Raw genomic sequence first — 21814 nt, 5'->3', positions numbered from 1 at the left:
CCCGGATAATTCATCCAATAACTTAGTTGATGTAGAAGTACTAATTTAGTTAAAATTATATTTTAATAATAAAAGATGTTATAAATATTATATAGATTTTTATTCATTCATAAAAAAATTATCATACAAATATAAAACATTTGATAATGCACACATACAAGTTGACTTAGAATGATAAAAGCATTTTGGTGTTCCGATAGGCAAAGCAGGTTGTTCATCTATTTCAATCACTGGTTTTTTGGAATATTTCTTTACAAATTCTGCTTTTTCAGTTCCTTTAACATAAACAAATTCCACTTCAGGTTCTTCAGTGAGTTTTTCAATTATATTTGAAAAATAATGGTGAGGTGTAAATCCATCATTCCAGTTGATACAATGATGGTTTTTCATTAACCATACCGCCTGTCTGTGACATTCTGGTGACAGAAAGTCTAATGGATAGGGTTTCTTAAAGATATAATGTGATATTCTATGTCCATCAAAAGCTGCAAGTTCTTTAGGTAAAAAGGTGTTTTTCTCATCTTTAAATCCTTGTATATCCACAATCAACCTCATATTTTTAGTTCACTAAACTTTTTAATTAAACTTTTTTGTCTTGAGTAGTTTGCAATTTGTTCTTTCAATTTTTGTATTTTAAAAATAAAATTTTGTATTTCTAGTTGAAGTGTTGATGACATATCTACTACTACAGACACTATGTTTACTTATTTATATTAAATCTATGAGGGTGGGGGTAAAAGTTTATAATTGTTTGACAATCTTTGTTAAAGGATTGTAACTAAATAATTTATCATGTAAAATAAGACAATAAGCAGATGTGTCTTTTTTGATTGCACTGTTTGTTTCAAACTCAATTCTCATTACAACAGAACCCGTTTGAAGCGTTTCCTTTTGATGAGAACAATCAATATATGCAATTGGTGAAATCTCCTTGAATTTCTCAGGATTAAAAATGGGTTCATTAGAAGTACCATAATAAGAATAACGAAAATTGGCAAACATTTCATATAAAGATGAATATTTGTTCTCTTTGAAATTTAAATATAAGTCATGATAAGGATACCTTTCGGAATTTAAAAATATTCTAATATTTGTTAAATCTACATTGTCAAATTGACTCATATCTTTTTTAACATCTCCTTTTCGATTTTCTTGAAAGGCAATTATTACATGACGGGGAGCTTCCAGTTTGCTAGTTGTTTTTACAGGCCATGTGTGTCGTGTTGTTTCAGTTAGGGAAGAGTATTCAACAAGTTCCCAACTTCTAAATCCAATTAGTATATCTTTATTTGACTCCAGTATTCTAGTGAGTGCTAGTTGTTGTGGTATATCAACTGAAATATGTGGTACTTTCCAATAGATTTTATCGAAAGTAACTTTTGGGGTTTCTACAGTTGTAGATGGAGTTGTTACATCATCCTTAAAGAAAACTCCATCTAAGTCATTATTAGATCTAATAAGAACCAACTCTTGTTTCATGTTAATTATAATTTTTCTGTAATCTTCAAAGAATCCCATTAGCAGTTTTAGTGGTATAGATACGGAGAATTTTCCATTATCATCAACTAAAATTCTATCCTCTTCTTTTCTGTGTGGAAACCAACCTGCATTTTGCAGTTTTAAACTTTCATTTGTGTTACTGGATAGATAACTTTTTAATGTTGATGCTAGTCCTACATTTCTTAAGGTATCAATAGTAATACCATTTAACTCATAACGAATTTCTCTAAATAAGAAAGCTATACCATTGTTTGTAAATCGCAATCTCTTTGTATAATTTCCCTCTGTGTTTGTTAACTTTCCTTCGATATAAAGTAGGCTTTCTGATGGTAGAGTGTAAGCATCAAGTTCTTGGATTGGTATACGTATTTCATCATTATAATCAAATTTTGAAGAAATGTATGGTTGATAGGTATGTAATTCTGAACTAACAATAGAGTTATCAATATATAACTTTTCGTTTACATTTAATATGCTCATTATATTAAGACTTTAAAACCTAGCGATTTTAGAAAATTATGATTTTTTCGTGTTAATCGATTGGTGTTGGATTTGACACTGAATAATTTTTGTGTCAGTTTCTTTTTATAAGTTTTGATTTTTTTAGGAATAATAACTGGAGAATAATTTATATTACCTCTATTATATCTAACAACCATTTTATAAACCGTTTGTTTTTAAATGTAATCTTACTGTAATAGTCTCACCTCTGAAACTGATAAGATCTCCGTCTTGATCAACAATTTTTACTGTAATGTTGTTAATTGCTTTAACGCTGACTGGAAAATATAATATGGGTAAAGGAGATTCAACTATTTTATACCCTGGAGCTACAGCAGGATAAAATTGGTGAATAATATGAACAGGTTTTCCGTTATAAATGAACCAACACAGATATTACAATCAATGCAAATAGCGTTGACTTTACTTATATTAGCAACATTATCTGATTGATCTACTTTATCCGCTTCTATGATTCTACTTTTAAAACCTAGTATTTTTCCTATTGAATCATCTTTTGTAAAATCAATTTGTTTGCTACACATTAAGGTACATTTCAGGGTATTAGTATTAGGTTTTAATAAAAAAGCAACGTTTTCATATTCAAACACAGTTTTAACTTTGTCTTTTATATAGGTTTCTATATCAATTATATCATAAGTTCCATCTGGAATAACAATCACTTTATCACCTATATAAAGTTTATTGTGACCCTTTTCTATATTGGGTATAGTCATAAAAGTTTCAAAATCTGCTAAACCTAAGCAATATTGTTTCTTATCATCCAAATATATAGGTGGATTGAAATCAGCTGATAAAACTGAACTGTTTCCTGATATTGCTATTGTTGTAGACATTGTGTAAATGCTATTTTATTACATGTTGTTAGCTTATATATTATTTTTTAAGAATTTTAGAGAAAGTTGTCCGCAGTTGTATGAATTATTTTTTTGTTTATTTTCATATGTGTAAAATACTTTCACTTCACCATTTGAATTAAAATATTTTGAAAGTTCAAGAGGTGGTTTTAAATTTCCATAACTATCAAAGTATACAACATGATTATCATTTTTAATGTATGAAGTCCAATGTGTTCCTTTTTTTGCTTCCTGTCTAAATTAACAACACCACACTCTTTTAAAGATATTGTATTTGGAAGTTCATCAAGCATAAATACACCTCTGAAATTAGGAATTTTCATTACCTTTACATACTTAATAATGTCAATATTTGTAAGCGGTCTACGTGGAAAACTTATGTTAATCTTTTGGTCTTTTTTTTTATACCAAGTTTACCACCTTTATACGGTTTTATAAAAAGTCCTTTTCCCTTATACGGTTTAATAAATAATCCCTTTCCCTTAGAAACATCCTCCATTGCAATATTATGTCTATGCATTTCTTCTAACTGCTGTTTAGATGCTTTAGCATCGTTGACTGCTTTGGCAATTCCTGCAGCACCTCCACCTAGTGCACCTAACGCTCCCAATATTGGGAGCAAAAGTGGTAAAAGTCCCCCAATTTTTTCAGGTGTTCGAATTATACGTTTTTTCTTCATGTTAAGCTTTCCACTTTTTTTATCCTTTTTCTTTTTTATACCCATTCCAAGCTTTCGTTTTCCCTTCATTATGGCAGCAACAGTTAATGCAGCTACTTTTTCACCGATTGAAGAATCCTTAGCTTTTACTCTATTCCAAGCCTGATCTCCTAACAGTTTATCAGATGCGTGTCTTTTTAATAAATCTTCAGATTGAGAGTATGCTATATCATGCTGTTTACAAGCAGCATCCAATGGATTTATACCAATATCCCCTCTGGCTATTCTCTTCTCCAATTTTGTACCCGGTCCACAGTAGTTATATCCTGGTATGTGAAATTCGAAGGGAAGGTTGGTAATTAATTTGTTTACTAAACCAAAACCTTTTTTTCGTCTCCTATTTATAGTTTTGTTCTCACTGGAGTGATGTACAATCATTAAAACGTATTTAAATACTAAAAATAAACTATTGCTGCTAGGGTATAAATACTTTTACACACAATGGAATATATTAGTAATTTTAAAAATGAAGATCGAAAAACAAAAATTCTCTTTACCTATTAAGAACCATGATGAAAAAGTTTCACACAAACAATTTAGGAAACATGGTGCTTTGTTTGGTGGTGGTTCGAAAAGAGGATTAATTGTTGGTTGTAGTGGAAGTGGTAAAACTAATGTTATGCTAACATTGCTTGAACATCCTAATGGTATTAGATTCGAAAATGTTTATATATATTCAAAATCATTAGATCAACCGAAATATAAATATTTAAGACAACTTTTAGAACCTATGAAAGAAATTGGTTATTTTGAATATGATAATGATGAAAATGTTATTTCACCTCATAAAATAAAACCAAATTCTGTTATTATCTTCGACGATATTCCTTGTCACAATCAATCAATTATTCGAGATTATTTTACACATGGTAGACATACAAACACAGATTGTTTTTTCATATTTCAGGGCTACTCTTCTATTCTTAAACAACTAATTCGTGAAAATTCAAATTTATTGATTTTGTTTAAACAAGATTCTTCAAGTTTAAAACATATATATAATGATCATTGTATGATAGATATGACATTTGATCAGTTTAAAAATATTTGTGCTAAATGTTGGAGGGAACCCTATGGTTTTCTTGTAATTGATAAAGATTGTCAATTAAATAATGGTAGATATAGAAATAAATTTGACTCCTATATTTATATATAAGACGAGTTTTGTGGTTTTTCCTCATTTAAAAATTATCTAACATGGATAAACGTTTAGCTAAAGAGTTGATAAAGTCAAGACAAGCAGTAAAAGAAAAGTATCATATGCTAAAATCAGCAGCATCTACAACACAAGCAGAGTTAGAACAAACTTACAAACCAATAACACAACCTATACAAGAACTAGTCTCAGCTATTGGAAAATCGGAACATTTACACATAAAAGAAGAACCTGTTGACTTACAAGAAGAATATTTTAAAACTTCAACACCTACAAAAGTTAAAATAACTCCGAAAACTGGCAAAACTCCTATATTACCACCTGAAACTCCATCATTTTTTAACAGATCAACAGAATCTATAAGTCAGATTCCCAATATACAAGAAACAAGTATTATTGCAGAAACATTTCCTTCACAATTTAACCATTCAGAAAGTAGAAATTTATCAGATATATAGAAGAGACAAGACAAACTATTCAAACATACGTTGGGAGTTCGGGATATGATGATTGGTTGAATGCTTTCCATGAATTACCAAGAACATATATAGATGAAGGTGTGAGAGATACAAAGTCTAAGTTTGATCATAATTATGGAATAGTGCATGATCTCGAAAGAGATAAATTTTTTTTGGGTTTAACACAAAAACCTGTGGAAATAATTGGTAAAAATATTCATGTGGAAGGTATAAAATATCCCGGAACGGTTGGTTTATATGAATTACTTTTTAAAAAAGAACCTGTTGGATACAAAAATGATGATTTAGAAAATTATATGGACATATTAAAAAGAACTAATGCATATCGTAGAAATTTTGATCCCAACGAGCAAGTGCAAGGAAATAGTTCACACAAATATGTAACAATAATTGGACCTTACTTGCAACGAAAGGGTATTACAAAAACTAAAACAATAACACCATTGGAAAGGTTGACTGAAGCTTTTGCTAAACCGAAAGCACCATTTAGAACTAGTAGAACGACGGCTGTCCAGAAAGGGAAAGGTTTAACTTTAAAAATAAATAAATCAAATACAGATTATGTGTATTGGGATAATATAAATGAACTTGTAGATCGACTTCGTCTTTTACTAGCATCTACAGATGCTGGCAATACAGCCCACAACAATGAAATATTATCTATAATTGAGGAATTAAGAGAGGCTAAAGTTATACTATAAATAAGAATTGATAGTTATAAACAAATCAATTGTTGACCAATATCAAACCATGTCTGTTGATAAATTTGGTTGTCATATTTCTAAACGTAACATTGTAAATACAACAACCTTGGAAAACACAATCTTATCAAATGTTGAAAATAAAATTTTATATAGGTTTAAGACAGATGTAAACTATATTGAAAATAAAGTAATTGAACATTTTCAAGGTAATATAGACAACACAAACAAGAGATTAAGTGAAAATGAATCAAACAATAATAATTTTGCAAAGAAAATTAAGTTTTTTGATGAAAAAATTACAAAACATGAAGATAAAATTATACAATTTAATGATAATATAAAAACAATTAATAATTTAAAAACAGAAATAGAACAAATTAAAGATTCCATTAACGATACATCACAAATTGAATCAATCAAAAGAAATCTTCAAAATGACATTAAAACAAAATTTGAAGATTTCACAAACAACGTTTACGAAAGAGTTAATCAAGAAGTAGCTTATTTTAAGAATGTTCATGATAAAATTGACAGAACTGAAAAAATTACAGCGACAGCATTAAATATGCACATAGTTAACCATAAAAAAGACATAGAAGAACTACAAGATCTAAGACAGCAATTTAATAATACATTAGCTGAAATTACAAAATTAAAATCAGAAAAAAAATTGGAAAGTGAGGATAGAAATAAAAGTAAAGATGAAATTTCTACAATAAAATCCAGTTTAGAGAAGTTCGATTTAAAATTGGATGAACTTTATGTAAGTCTAGAATCATTGAAAGAGTATGTAAAAGAAGAAAATAAAAAAATTAATGCTGATATTGATGAAATTGATAAGGCCATGAACACTCAAATTAGAGAAGTGATAATTAAAAATCAAAAAGACAGAATTAAACATCTAAGAAATGATATTGATAATATTGACCAGACTAAAAATAAACTTATAAATGATACTCTTGATGGTAAAAAATTAGTTGATGTACCTTTAGACATTAGACGATATATACAAACTCTTTCACAAAATATATCAAGTATATCTAAAAAATTGGAAGAAGAACTAACAAAAATAGAAACGGAAGTAAAAAATTCTGCAAATATTACAACAGATTTTCTATTAACAATAATTACAGAATATCTAGATAACTTAGCCAAAGAAATAATTAAAATTAATGAAATTTTGATTGAAACTAATAAGGATGAACAAATACAAAAATTAAAAGAATGGGAAGAGACGTATAAAAGCTTTGTGGACAACTACTTACAAAAACAAAATACCTTTTTGTAAAATTTCAAAAGTATGAAATCCATTAAGGAACAAGTAGTTGATGAGTTACATAAACCTGCCAGAAAAAAATATATGCGAAGAAGGGTAATTGTTAAAGGACTAAATGATCTTTTACAGGCAGATCTAGTAGAAATGCAACCATATTCCAAATTTAACAGGGGTTATAGATATATTTTGGTTGTTATCAATGTGTTTTCAAAATATGTTTGGGCAGAACCTGTAAAAACCAAATCTGGTAAGGATGTTGCCACAGCGATGAAAAACATATTAGTTACTTTAAAAACCAACCCACAAAATTTGCAAACGGATAGGGGTGCAGAATTTTTCAACCAAAATTTCCAAAAACTGATGGAAAAATTTAAAATTAACCATTATAGTACTTTTTCCAATTTAAAAGCAAGTGTAGTAGAAAGAGTAAACCGAACATTAAAAACCAGAATGTGGAAAATGTTTAGTTTGCAAGGAAATTATAGATGGCTTAATATTTTACAAGATATCGTTAAAGATTACAACAACACCAAACATTCAACAATTGGAATGAAACCAAACCAAGTAAATAAACAAAATGAAAAGAAGATTTTAAGATCAATCTTTACTCATGCTAAAACAATAGATTCAAAACTTGCTAAATTTAAAGTTGGAGATCATGTGCGTATAAGCAAGTATCGCGAGGCATTTTCCAAAGGTTACACTCCAAATTGGTCAAATAAAATATTTAGAATTAAAAAAGTTAAGATAACAAATCCCAGAACATATGTAATTGAAGATGAAAGAAATGAGGAAATTCAGGGTGGATTTTATGAACAGGAGATTTTATGAACAGAAAGCAAAATACTCTGATGTATATCTCGTTGAAAAAATTCTAAGAAGAAAAGGAAACAAAGTTTATGTAAAATGGTTAGGATTAGATAAAAAGTTTAATACATGGATTAATAAAAATGATGTTGTATAGTTGTTTTATGTAACTTAAAATAAAATAAAGGACTAATTAATATAATATAGTTTTATTTAATATTTGGTTAAATACAAGTATTATCAAATCGTGTTAAATACATTTTAGTTCTGTGTTCTTTGCTTAGTATTGGATCAAGAATAAGCTTACAATTATTAATTCGTTTTCAAAACGAAGTCTATCTACATAATAAGTTCTAAATTCACTTTTTCGTGCTTGTTTATAAGCAAAATTCCACTGCACTAACACATAAAGTTTATTTTTCTCTTCCTGAAAAGTCACCGATTTCTTCATAATATTTTCTTTTGAGTTCATTCGTCTTCAACCTTTTTTCCAATTCTTCTGGGTACTGTATGAGGAACTCTAACATGGTTGAAACATTTTCACTGTTTGGATTTTGATTGGGTTGCAAAATGCGATAAATATTATCAATAGGATCGCCTTCCTGAATTGAAATGTTGGTTTGGAATACTTTAAAGTAAAGTGAAAATTCTTGTTTCTTTATAATAGAAATCCTGTAATCCACAACTTCCTTTAATCGCCATAATATTTCTATAGACTCGTATCCCAAATATACATAGTTCGAATATTCTTCTTTAATTTTTACAACAGGAAGACTGTTAACTTTCTCAAAATATAATTTAAAGTTGTTTATATTCAACATGGGTTCGTTAATTTGCTGGGGGAAGCAGAAGTAGTTTTCAATAACTCCTCGATGATTGCAAAAACTGTTCCAATTTTCTTCACTTAGAGTTACAGAAAAACCATTTTTTCCACCGATTATAATTTTCGGTGAAAAATCTTGATTACTTATACCAACAATAACAAACTTTGATAAAGATTTATTCAAAAAGAAAATTTTTGAATTTAAAAGATTTTTAGAAGACATGTTGAATGAACTAAATAATATTAAGTTCTTCTCTTACTTTAATATTCATACCCCTACCATTTCATATCCCCACCTATTCATATCATCAACTCATGCGCATTGCTTATTGTCTATTCACAACAATGTTTTAAATGAAATTGATTAATGAAAGTATAAATTTCCTGTTTGAAATTTATAATAAAAAAAGATAATTAAAATTGTAATATACAAAAATATTGTAAAAGTTAAAAAGAGATTAATGATATTAAAAGTGTTATATCCATTATTTTTTTCATTAATAAATTTAGTATAGTTGAATGATTCATTTTGAAAATGTACATATTTTAATTCAGATCTTTCAATCCAATTAGTATCAAAAATGGTTTGGTTTGAATAATGATATAAAATTTTAAAAAACCTACTAACATTTTCTCCTTTGTTGATGGGATATATAAAACTAAGCGTATTATTATTAATTAAACCAACTTTCATAAACTGACAATTTTTATCAAGTGTAATGTTTGTTTCATTTGAAAAACATATTTCACATCGGGTTACAGTAGGGGGATAATGAACATAAATAACATTTTGAAATATGAAATAAAGGAGAATAAAATGGGTTTGAGGAGCCACTGAAACAAAGTAAATATTTTATTAAAAATTTATTTAACTACAATTTACTTCCATTCAAGATGATTACCAAATGATATTTGACAATATCTTTTCTGAAGATGAATATAAATACTTATTAGCATAAGAAATATATGTTGAAAAAAAAATGTAAATTAATGAATAATAATATCATCAAAATTACACGTTCCAGTGAATTATTAGATTTTTTGAATTTTTGTTTCTTATTGTTTTGTTTTGACTTAACCATCGACATTCATTTAAATTACATAATGGAGAAATTTTGTGATGTTCTTCGATAGGACAGTCATCATAGGTCCACTCATAAATTTCAGTTCCACAATAGTAACATTTGCATACGTCACTATATGAAATATAATAAAAGCCTGCTCCTGCTAATACCTCAGGTTCCAATTTTCCATTCCAGTTTTAAAAGTAGAAAGTCGATTTTCATAGGTTTTATAAGTAACATCATCAATATCTTTATCAAAACTTTCCAAACACATCTTAAGAAGGATTAATAAGAAATGAAATATTGTCAAACATGTATTCTATAAGTAGGTATATTTTTCATTGAAAATGCATTAACTCATATAAAAGTATATTATTAATAAGTAATACAATGTAAATAGTATAGTAATACAATGTAAATAGTATAGTAATACAATGTAAATAGTATAGTAATACAATGTAAATAGTATAGTAATACAATGTAAATAGTATATAACCTAAAGTACATTATGTAAAAATATATTTTACTTATTTAACAAAATTATATGAGTCACTTCAAATAAGTTTTATGGTTTCAGTTTTTCGTTACTCGTTTTTATTTTGTGTTGTGTCTTGTGCATAGGTAAATATTTGTTTCTGTATGAATCTATGTGAACTATTTTGTGTAAAGTTTGATGTTTCACACCATTAAAGAGTTTTATGGCAAATGTTAAAACTAAATAAAAAAATATATTGTATTATTTAAAAAATATTGTAAAACTGAAATACATAAAAATATATTTGTTTCTGTATAAATCTACAACTAATATCTATAAATTATAACAAGTTTAAAACACTCATAAGTGGAATTATAAATTAAATTTAAATCATTCCAGAGTAGAATGCTATTTAATACATTATAATTTTAATAAGTACAACTTTTCATAATTGTGTAAAGTTTTATGTTTCACACCATTAAAGAGTTTTATGGTAAATGTTAAAACTAAAATACATAAAAATATATTTGTTCCTGTATAAATCTATATATCTATAAATTATAACAAGTTTAAAACACACATTCCAGAGGGAAATGATAATTAATACAATCTAATTTTAATAAGTACAACTTTTCATAATTGTGTAAAGTTTGATGTTTCACACCATTAAAGAGTTTTATGGTAAATGTTGAACTAAATAAAAAAATATATTGTATTATTTAAAAAATATATCGAGGTTTGGATTATCTGCATTCCACTGGTATAATGAAATATCATGATGACCCCAAGCAAGTGTTTTAAAATCATGTGGAATTTGATATCTTTTATTATCTTCAGAATTCAATGCAATTTTATGTATTAATTCAGTAAAAATTGAATGTAGTCTAGAACGAAAAACACACATGGAGCAAAAAATTTTAGAATTATTTTCTACTACATCTTTATAATGAATAAAATCTAATTGGTTTTTAATAGCATGTTTTTTATACCTTTGGCTATCTTTAATAAACCATTTTCTGTTTTCACGCAATATGCTTTCGCCCCCGTACCATAAAAAGATTCATTGGGTTCACCAGCATATTCATCCTTAAATTTACCAACAACTGATTGTGTTATTGGCATCTCATGTATATTATTTGGTAAATAATTGGAGGTATCAAATTTATGAATATTCTTTTGCATATCATGATAAACATTATTTGTTGTAATTTCAAGAATAAAAGAATCAGTGTCTGTATACAGAAGAGAAACATTTTCTTTATACAAAGGTTTTAAAAAATTGTAATAGAAGTCATACATAACCGTTTTTGAAATATCTAATATGGAAAAGCCAACATATATTGGTTTGTTGTATGTAATCGATATTTTTTGCATTTGGATGGCTACCAAATTTTCAGAGAAAACAGTCAAATCTTTAAAATACGGCTTTGCAATGAGATTTTCAGCCCCATCTTTCCTTTTGTTTTTTTCCCATTCGGTAACAAGTCTTACATCAACTCTCCTATCCACATTTTCCATTGTTTTTCCATAAATACTATTGTTTGCTAATTTAAAGGTGTGACGATCAAATTCATTTTTAGACTCATTACGTAACTTTGTGTTTAAATCTATAAATTTTTTCAACCAAGCAGATTGAGAAAATTGTATCACTCTATGGATTTTAGTTAACTTGAGACCGTTTTGCAAACATTGTTTTAGTAATTGGTAATGAATAACATATTTTGATTTATTGTACAAATTTGGAATTAATTTTGTAGATTTCGAATTAGGTGGTTTATAATTTTCTGGACAAAAAGGAAAATCATTGTGGCAGTCATGAAGGTGTTCAGGATATTCTAAATCAACTTCTAGAACATAACCTTTGCTAGATATATTAGAAATTGAAAAAATATCTAGATTTTTTATTTCTTTTTCTGACAACCATACAAAATCACCTGTTGGAAGATGTTGGGACATTGCAAAACCGTACAAGTTTGTTGCATCATAGTACATTATATACTTATTAGGTTTTGTTGCATCAAATTTTGAAAGAAAAGGATTATTTGCCTCAGATTTTCTAGTTATGCATGAACTTACTCCACCACGAACACTATTTTTAAAAAAATGTATCATATCTGGATCTATCAGTAATTCCAATTCTATACCTGTATAACGTAAACAAGCTTCCCATGATAAACCGGGAAATGTGTAAAAGTGTGCAGGGTCTAGTTTATATGTTGACAAAGCTGTTTTTCGAAAATTTTCGAAAATATCAGCTAAAAGCATTGTGTCAGATAGCAAATATATATCTGAATAATGTCCTATACATTCACAATCAAATAATTTCCAAACTTTAAGAGCTCTTTCATATTCCTCGTCGGAAATATGTTCATCTGTTAAACTATTAAAAAAGTGATCTTTTTCAGGGAGAAATTTTTCCTCTAATTTTTCAAAACTATCAATGTAATTATAAGGAAACACACCTTTTTGACGAATAAGTTTAAAATGTTCCTCATCTTTTAAAAAAATTTCTTATTTCTATACATTGTTCATCGTTTAGGGTATCTGAAAGTTTAGATAAAGAAAATGATAAGAATTGAAATGAGTCGATAAATCTAAGTGATAGATTCTTTTTTTTTAAATTTCTTGTATGTCTATCAAAATAATTGTCTACATGAATATCTGTACCTCAGAGCCAGAGTATGTTAAGTCCAAAAGCTTTGTTTTTCAGTATAGCGATTTAATTAACTTCATACCAGATTTTTTTAAATTTTTAAATTCTGTTTTTAGTAAAAGTTGTAACTACTTTATAATTAAATAAGGTTTGGTCACAGGAATAAGTGCCATAATGTAAACTTTTCCTTTCGTTTTTTGTTTTTGAAATAAGGGACTTAACATAGTTTTCTATCTAGAAAAACTTAAAATTTTGGATTTAACAACCATATTAAGAGCAAAGGTATGGACTTAAAATATTTACAGTGGACATAATATGGATGTTAGATCAATGGAAAGGGCAAAAATACTACCTAATTAATCATTATACTTAGTTTAATGCTTAAATGCTTACAAAACATATAAAACAGTTTATTCCTTTATTATAAACAAATATTTTTATTCGTCGTCTCCGCTTCGTTCATATTCCAATTTCTTGTAAAAGTCGTGAAATCTTTTTGGCACCCATTTAAGAAGTTTTTGTAAGTGGTTATACTTTTTTGCAGATATTGGTTTAGAACTCTCTCGAATTGGTGGAATTTCCAAAGGAGTGTAATCATTTGATTTGTTTCTTCTGTGAAAGTCGACTTCCAAAAAATCTTTATTAAAATCGGTTTTGTAGTAGAGAATTCCAGGGTTGTTTCTCCTAACTTGCAAGTGAACTGCATGAGATATCAGAAAATCGTTTCCCGTCATATCTTTTTTCTTGTTGATGTATGGTGCAGTTGATCCCTCAAACAGATGTTTAAATTCTTTAAAATCATATTGTTCCATATTGACCACATTAAATTGTTTTTTTGTTCCACATAATCGGACCATCTGCTGCCAATCCCAAGGGGTTACAATTTGAAATTGAGGAAGTTTTTTTCTTTCACGCTCAATCGTAGAGTGAACGACATCAGCCTCCAGGTGAGTATGCCCCCTTGCTAGAAACTTGTGATTAACAGCAGTGATGTTTGGTCTTATACGAAGGATAAAAAAATAACACATTATCATTAGGATGTTCCTATTTTGACTTGGACAGTTGTCCGACCAGATTGTTATTTCCTTAATTTCTTCTGAAACGTTCTGTTCAACCCATTTTATTAGACATGATGCAACTTCATTTCCTCCCCGACCGGCTACACTTTCATCCCACATCATGCAGAAACTTTTTTCACAGGTTGCATCTTGGATAGTTAGGTTATACGTCCATAGTTTTAGAGAGTAAAAGCTCTGTGAATTGTGCAAATCCGGGGTCGGTAGACATTTTTGGAGATCAATCATAATAACTTTTGCTTCTAATAAGTTGTCCCTGGACTTTTTTTTATCTTCTGATTTCATTTTGTATCTGTTAGTCGTATCTGCCAGATGTTGATCGTATTCAGTTTGTAGCTTCTTTCTTATATCAAGTGATTCCGCCTCGCGAATTTGAAGCTGAAGTTGATCACATAAGTCACAGGTATCGTTGTCTGGGCTCTTAAATGAATAGTTATACTCATAGTTGAAAATCTCCGAGTATAGCCATTCTTTTGCAATACTTTCGGGTCCAAAACCACGTTCTGTACATTCTTCTAAGTAAAGTCCGTACATTCTACTTATATTCAAATGATTTCCAAGGTACTTCTTTTTGGTTCTTTCCCGAGAATAATGGGATTCGTATGTTGGAAATTTTGAAATATGGTTTCTAACATTTTGGCGGACTTCTTCTGGGATCTTGTTAATAGATGGATGTCTTCCCCTTTTATCAGGCGTTACAATACCTCCTTCTTTTTTCTTTTTAATTGCAGTATCTACTGTTTGCTGTGAGATGCTAAGGGTATTTAAAAAAAACTTCTTACAAACTGTTTCTTTTTTTCCTTCTGTATCAAAACTGTAACAATTGGTAAAGATTCTTTTTCCTCTCCTTTCGCCGGTCTTCTCTCTGCGTCTTTTTATTGGTATTTGTGATACCATAGATGCTATGTATTGTCTTCTCATATCTACTGTTTTTGATGGACTCCAAAAATTAGAATGTATCATTTGCCGACGTTCTTCTAAAATTCTAGTTCTACAGGAGAGTTTGCAATTGTCATGACAAGGTTCTTTTAGGGACTTTGGGTTCATAACTCGACTTCCACTGTCAGTTTTGTATTCTAACCCTGAATACCGTTTCTTTTTTGTAATATTCTTTTTCCAACTCATTGGATCTGCTTTTCTTTTACGACTTAACATCTTCACTGCTTCTTGGTTTTCATCCTCGTCAGGTTCGGTGTCATCGGAATAGTCGGGGTCTGCTATATCATCATCGCTATCAAAATCTACAAATTCCCTCTCAGGAGTTCTATGTAATAATTGTTCTTCATTCTCAGCACTTATGTGGAAAACTTCGCCTTTACTGGGATTTTGTATGTGATCGTCCATAATATTTTTTAACCCTTCATCAGAACTATGTACCACTTTTTCTGGGATATTATTTAGCGATTTTTCGGGAGTATTTCCTAATAAATTTTGTATAACAGCTGTTTCTGGTACAAAGCGTGACTGTTGCAGCATCTGATGGCATAAAAAACTTAAAGACGGAATAGCACGTCTCATGGGAGATGTACTTTCCTCTTCATAAATTTCTAAAACAAAAAAAACAATAAATAAACTTTTTATATTATTATATTTATTATAGTTAGGTATTAGTGGACCACCAATAGTGGACACTAGAACACTGAATTTAGATTAAAACTACACCATACAACAGGTATTTTGCAGGTACTTACCTAATGTTTGTGTAGAACTGGCTTCTGCTATTTCAATATTGGAAACAGATTGGACATTATTTGTTTTATTTTCTATGCAGTTTTTTACCATTTTACTTGTCCGAGAGGACCACGGAACACGTGAAGTAAAAGGCATTATTTTAAAAAATGTGATTTAACAACAATGTAGGAGGTTAAGTATGTTAACAGGTGGAGCTGACATTTCAAACTGACGTGAATCCAGATGCAAATGTGAGGTTAGTGAGACTTAACATTGTTTGAGTCCAGCAGACCTATGGACTTAACGTAGTTTAAAATCAAATATTTCCGTTAGTTTAAAAGATTGGTTAAAATAAAAAATACCATAAAATGCAGCACAAAATTTTAAGTCACTTAATATATTTAGCTAAAATTTGGTAAATTTGGACTTAACATAGTCTGGCTCTGAGGTACAGATATGTTTTTCAAAGGAAATATATTTTTCTTTATTTTGTGGAATTACTGATATTTGTTCTTTATTTAAACACAAATTCTTTAAAAATAGGTGGCTGTCGTAATTACGTAAGTTGTGCATTATAACTGGAATAAAATTAGGAATTTTATAGTTGATATTACACAAAGAGTGAGCTGGTCCTCTATAGTTGCCTGTTATGTGACAATGATCGGCAACTTTATCCCCTAAAAGTGGTTTATCACAAATATGACATTTTGTGGCATTGTTATGTGTAGTTTGTTCTAATTCTGTTAGAGTATTCATTTTCTTAGGAGTCTTTAAAAATGTTTGATATAAATTTAACGCATCTTGTTCTAGAGAATTTATAAAAACTTTTTCGCTATTCAAACCTTTATATTTTTCAAACTTAGAATAATCATCATCAAATGAACATTTGATATAATATGCAAAAGAGTATGGAATATGTTCAATTTTTTTTACAGTATATGATCTTCTACTTTTTCATTATTATTTAACGGTTTTAAAATACATTCAAAGTCTGCATAAATCACAAAAGGAACTTCCATTTGTTTTTGATAATTTATAAATTTTAATATATTTTCATATGCTACATTTCCATATTTATCTTTAACTAGTTCTTTAGAAGGCAAATTAATTTTACACCAAGCAAAGCAGTAGTCATCGTTATTTCTTATGTTAACTACAGCTTGACGTCGTACTATTTCAGGAGGTAGTTCAATAAATGATGATGCTCTCAAATTATTGAATTTATTGATGGTAATTTCCAAATGAACAAAATTAAGTAAGATCCATCCTGAAACCAGAAATAAAATTAATTACATATATATTTTTAGATTAAAGTTACAACACTTACCAGAATCTTTTTCTGCGAACTGATCTGCCTTATTGTCAATAACTGTTGCAAATTCTTCAATCAAATCCTTTGTTTCAGGATTATTGCAAATTACTTTAAATGGAGTATTAAATGATTTTACATCATGATTATCAGTACTGGGATTATAATAATAGCCAAAAAGCTCCATATTACTTTTAATGCATTTATGTTTTTTTAATTGATCCTCAAATATCCGAAGGATCTTTTGTTCCAATGTTATAAAGTAATTTTTAACATTTACGATCATCTCCTCCACAGATAATCTGTATGTTATTATTCTTTCTTTGAATGCAGATTTAATAATTTGTACTCCTGGTTGTTGTAATATTTTAGAATTATTTTTATGTGCGTTTGATCGTAGATGACCAAACCATAATTTTGTGATATTAACTCCTTGCATTCTTCACAATATCTCTCTATAAAGACAATTATTTTGTTAATTTCAAAAGGTTATAACATAAAAATGAAAAAATCTTACTTTTTCTTCAGGTGTAGACTTTGTCAACCATCTGTTTAGAAAGGAAGATTTGTTGCAGGCACTCTTTAAATGCCGAGATAGGTTATCTTTACGAGTAAAGTTTTTTTTACAGGATGGACAAATAAACATCTTTCAATTTTATTCTGTAAAATAATTTTATGGTTTTATATTAAATTTTATTCTGTTATATGAAAGGTTAAATTTGGAAAAAGAAACGTATAAATAATTTAAAAGAAAATATTTAATTAAAAGAATCCACTAACGTATTGAAAGATTTTTTTAAATTTTCAAGCTCTATGATATTTTCTTTAGTCACGTTTGTTTTTTTAACAAATCCTTCCAAAGCGAAGCCAAGAGATTTTAATTTTGAATAAGGTTTTAAAATTTTTTTTAAAGTTTTCGTTTTTTTTGTTATTATAAATGAAGGTTTAATAAAATCAGTTTTATTCTTAAACGTTTCTCCTCTTTCATCGGAACTAAACTCTTCTATTTTTTGAGAGTGTACCGGTGAAAAAGGAGAAATGTTTTGAGAAGAACTAGTCTGATCCTTATTTTTGGAGTTTAATATATTCTGTTATTAAATTTAGTTCATCAGATTGACTATTTTGTATTAGTGACTCCTCAAATTTTGAAATGGAAATATTGTCGTTTGTTAGTTCATCCAAAAATATGTCGTTCAAATCTATGTCTTTATTTTCAACGTCGGTTAAAAATTGGTTCAAATCAGCAAAGTTTTCCATTTCAAAAGGTGTAAAAAAGTCATCCGTATTTTCCATCTCACAATTATTAATTTCATGTAAGAAATTATCTAATTCCTCACTGAAATTAATAACTGGTGAATTGGGTCTGGTTTGATTTGTTGAGTTAAAAATAAAATGAGGATTAGAAAAATTTTTCATGGTAATTACTTGTAAAATATTAATTTTTTCGGAATTCATTTTAATTAAATATTTACCTATTCACAAGACACAACACAAAATAAAAATGAGTAACGAAAACACTGAAACCATAAAACTTATTTCAAGAACTTCTTGAAAGTACACAGTCTGTCGTAACTGCAGATGGTTTTATACTTGCTCCCTACTTTAACCTTCTACTGGTTGCATTCCTATCCAACCAGTTCTTTCTCATCATAAGTCATTGATCCTACTATATCCCCTCACCCTCCTTCACCCCTCATCCAAAACAACATCATTTTTTTTTGTATACTATTTTTCTATTTATTTATTATTTTGTTTTGTGTGTGCAATTTTTCCAGATATGGATTTATTTCTACGCATTTTTGAATTCTTCTGGAACAGGCAACAGACCGAAGAAATAATTCTCAAAAGATTAGATATTTTGGAGCAGAGAGATACCAACAACGTAGAAGGATTGGCTCCGGAAGATGTTGAAGACCCAAACGACTCCGGATGTGAAGATAATGTCGCATCTGACACCCATAAGGCGATTAGGGCAAAGTATATTGGTGTAACAGAGTATCAAGAAGCCCTAGAATCCGGAGTGTTTTGTGTCTTCAAACATTATGTGCGAGTCACGATATCTACTAACGTGGTGGGTACTTTTCGTCAGTTGGCACTGTGTGGAGAGTGTTATTATAGACACCAACTCATGGTTCCATATGGTTCCCATGAGCATATGTCTTCGCATTTCTCCACAAAACTGTTACCTGAAGAAATTAATAAAATGAAACGTGGTGGAAAATGTGCAGTGTGTAACACTAATTTATATATTATAATGCATCCTACTTGTTGCTATATTTGCAATGGGAAGAATTTTTCAGTGGAAATGTAGTAATATATAGGATGCATTATTTTATTTATTTTTGATATGTATTATGTTTTGTTTTATTATATATTTTAATTTTTGTAATTAGTTATTAAGTTACTATTTTATAATTTTATTTGTATTGTTTAAATTATATATTTTAGTTTAGTAATTAGTTATTAAGTTACTATTTCTAAAATTTTATAATTTTATATATTAGTATAGTATTTAGTTAAACATTTGTAATAAGTATTTTTTATTTATTAATATGTGGTAATTTACAAGGGTATATGCTATTATTTTAAAGTAAAAATGTATAATAGTTATATGTAGTAACATATACATATTTATAAGTAGATACTTCACAGTTATAGGGTAAATAGGTATATTCAAAGACTATTTAGGTTCATAAACAATGTTTTAATTTATATAAACAATATTTAATTATAAACAATATTTTAACTTTATAACCTAACTTAAAGTTGTTAAACTAAAATATACTTTATTCAGAATATGTATTTTGAATAAAAATATAAGCATCATTTTCTTTTTAGAAATTAAATCCTCTTTTTAATGTGATTGTAAAATGATGTCTAATTACATGTTCTTGAATCTGCACCAAATATGTATAACTTGAACAACACATTGGACATTTCATCTTTAAACCACTTTGTACATCATCATTCCATTTCAATATACAACTTAGACAAAAGAAGTGTGAACACGTATTTGGCATACAACTTTCATAGAAATCAATCATTTCATAACAAATAGCACAAAGCACTTTCATACTACTTTCTTGTACATTTTTTTTTTTAAAGTAGTTAAACTTTCTACTTCTTCTCTAGGAGGAGAGTCTAACACACTAAAAGATTGACGTTGAGCACTAAGAACAGATTGATCTGATAATTGCAATGGAAATTCTACTAAATCACTCATTTTAAATCAATTTTTAAATTATTATACTAGATATTATTCTTACTGATGTTGAAACTAGATATAAACGAAAATCTTAAGAATAAATAACAAAATATATTGGAAATAAAAAGGAGTAGGGGAAAGGGTAGAATTAGTAGTGGGGGGAGGAGGAGGAGTATAATGAGGAGGAGGGTCTCATATATTATCTACTTACGTTCATGTTACTACCTAATCTTCTAATCATTTGTACTACAAGGAGACCCATTACAATAATTTTTGTGTAAACACACTAGCCTGAAAACCAAAATCTCAATGCAGGCACATCTAATTGGTTCTGCAACTTTGGAACGCGATTATTCGGAAACCTCTGGACAAAAGTCAACAAAGTAGGATACCACTGAAAAGAGAATTAAAAGCCCTTTAAAACTATGTGCCACTTGACCCCCATTCCCATTTAAGATTGTAAGGGTGACATCTACCCCTCCTAGAGGGTTGAAAGAAAAAGACTAAAAATATTCATTTAAAGTGTCCCCTTTACAAATAAAATTGACGTGTTTTTCCGGTCTTTCATATTTTCAACTTCAAGAAAGATATTAAGGGTGAGAAGTATTAAAATTGATACAGTGTATATTGATATTTTCTGATTTCGGCCGTAGAGTGCGCTGCGGACGGAATTTGTTGAAATCAACTGAAATGCACCAAGCCTATAGGAGGGAGGTTAATCAGCGCGACTTTGCAGATGGTACGAATATCGTCTCGGCGCACTCAGTGATGGGGTATTCTGGTGTGTTTTCCTGTTACTTAGTACTATTAAAACACTGTTATGTAATAAAACTACTGCTTGAAAAACAAAATTAAATAGAGCTGTAAATTCTAAAAAAATTCAATATCAAAACAAGTATTTATAAATAACAAAGGTAAATTTATGACCAAGTAATATAAAGAAAACAATGCATAAATATATAATTATACAGGATGTCGCAATTCAAACGAAACAAGGCAATTTAAAGGCATTTCTGTGTGAAAAGGACAAAACAGTGAAACACGTCAATTTTTTTTTCAAAGGGGAAATAAAATGCGACTATTTTTGAAGCCCCTAATTCAAACCCCACGCGGGGGTGACATCCACCCTTAAAATCTTAAATGTAATGTGGGGTCGAGCAGCACATCATTTGAAAGGTTATTAAAGCCTCTTTTCAGCGTTGTCTCATTTTTGGAGTTTTTAATAACAACCTTTTTTCATTTAGCACTTCAAAAAATCAAAATTTGGATTTTTTGTTCAGCTTTAGAAAAAGTTCTCTCACAGGGTACAGACGTCGCTTGTATGCATAACCTTTATTCACTAAATTATAAACAAGTCGGGATACGCATGTTTACGTGTCATCCATCAAGATAACTGGTCGTCTTCCCTCTTTATTGGGGATTCGTTTAAATAACTGTTCAGTTCAATGAATACTGTTGTACTTGTATTTTCGGTCGGTATCGATATTCTTATATTTTCGTCAAAATCTGACCACAATTT

General features: G+C 28.9%; 2 protein-coding genes across 2 annotated transcripts; both read right to left on the bottom strand.

The window, feature by feature from the left end:
• Positions 1-741: 741 nt before the first annotated feature.
• Positions 742-1980, bottom strand: LOC115879546. Its single transcript, XM_030896440.1, has one exon. It carries the CDS (start codon positions 1978-1980, stop codon positions 742-744), a length of 1239 nt encoding a protein of 412 aa, XP_030752300.1.
• Positions 1981-13054: 11074 nt separating this feature from the next.
• Positions 13055-16604, bottom strand: LOC115879594. Its single transcript, XM_030896489.1, has 2 exons — positions 15802-16604; positions 13055-15657 (listed from the first exon to the last, which is right to left on the bottom strand). The coding sequence occupies exons 1-2, from the start codon at positions 15935-15937 to the stop codon at positions 13472-13474; spliced, it is 2322 nt and encodes a 773-aa protein (XP_030752349.1). The 5' UTR covers positions 15938-16604; the 3' UTR covers positions 13055-13471.
• Between the last annotated feature and the right edge of the window lie 5210 nt (positions 16605-21814).

The sequence above is a fragment of the Sitophilus oryzae genome, unplaced genomic scaffold (genome assembly GCF_002938485.1).
Source record: "Sitophilus oryzae breed Bouriz unplaced genomic scaffold, Soryzae_2.0 scaffold_1582_pilon_pilon, whole genome shotgun sequence".
In the NCBI taxonomy this organism is placed as follows: Eukaryota; Metazoa; Arthropoda; class Insecta; order Coleoptera; family Curculionidae; genus Sitophilus; species Sitophilus oryzae.
The sequence above is the reverse complement of the archived record's forward strand: the minus strand, read 5'-3'. Positions and strand labels throughout refer to the sequence as shown.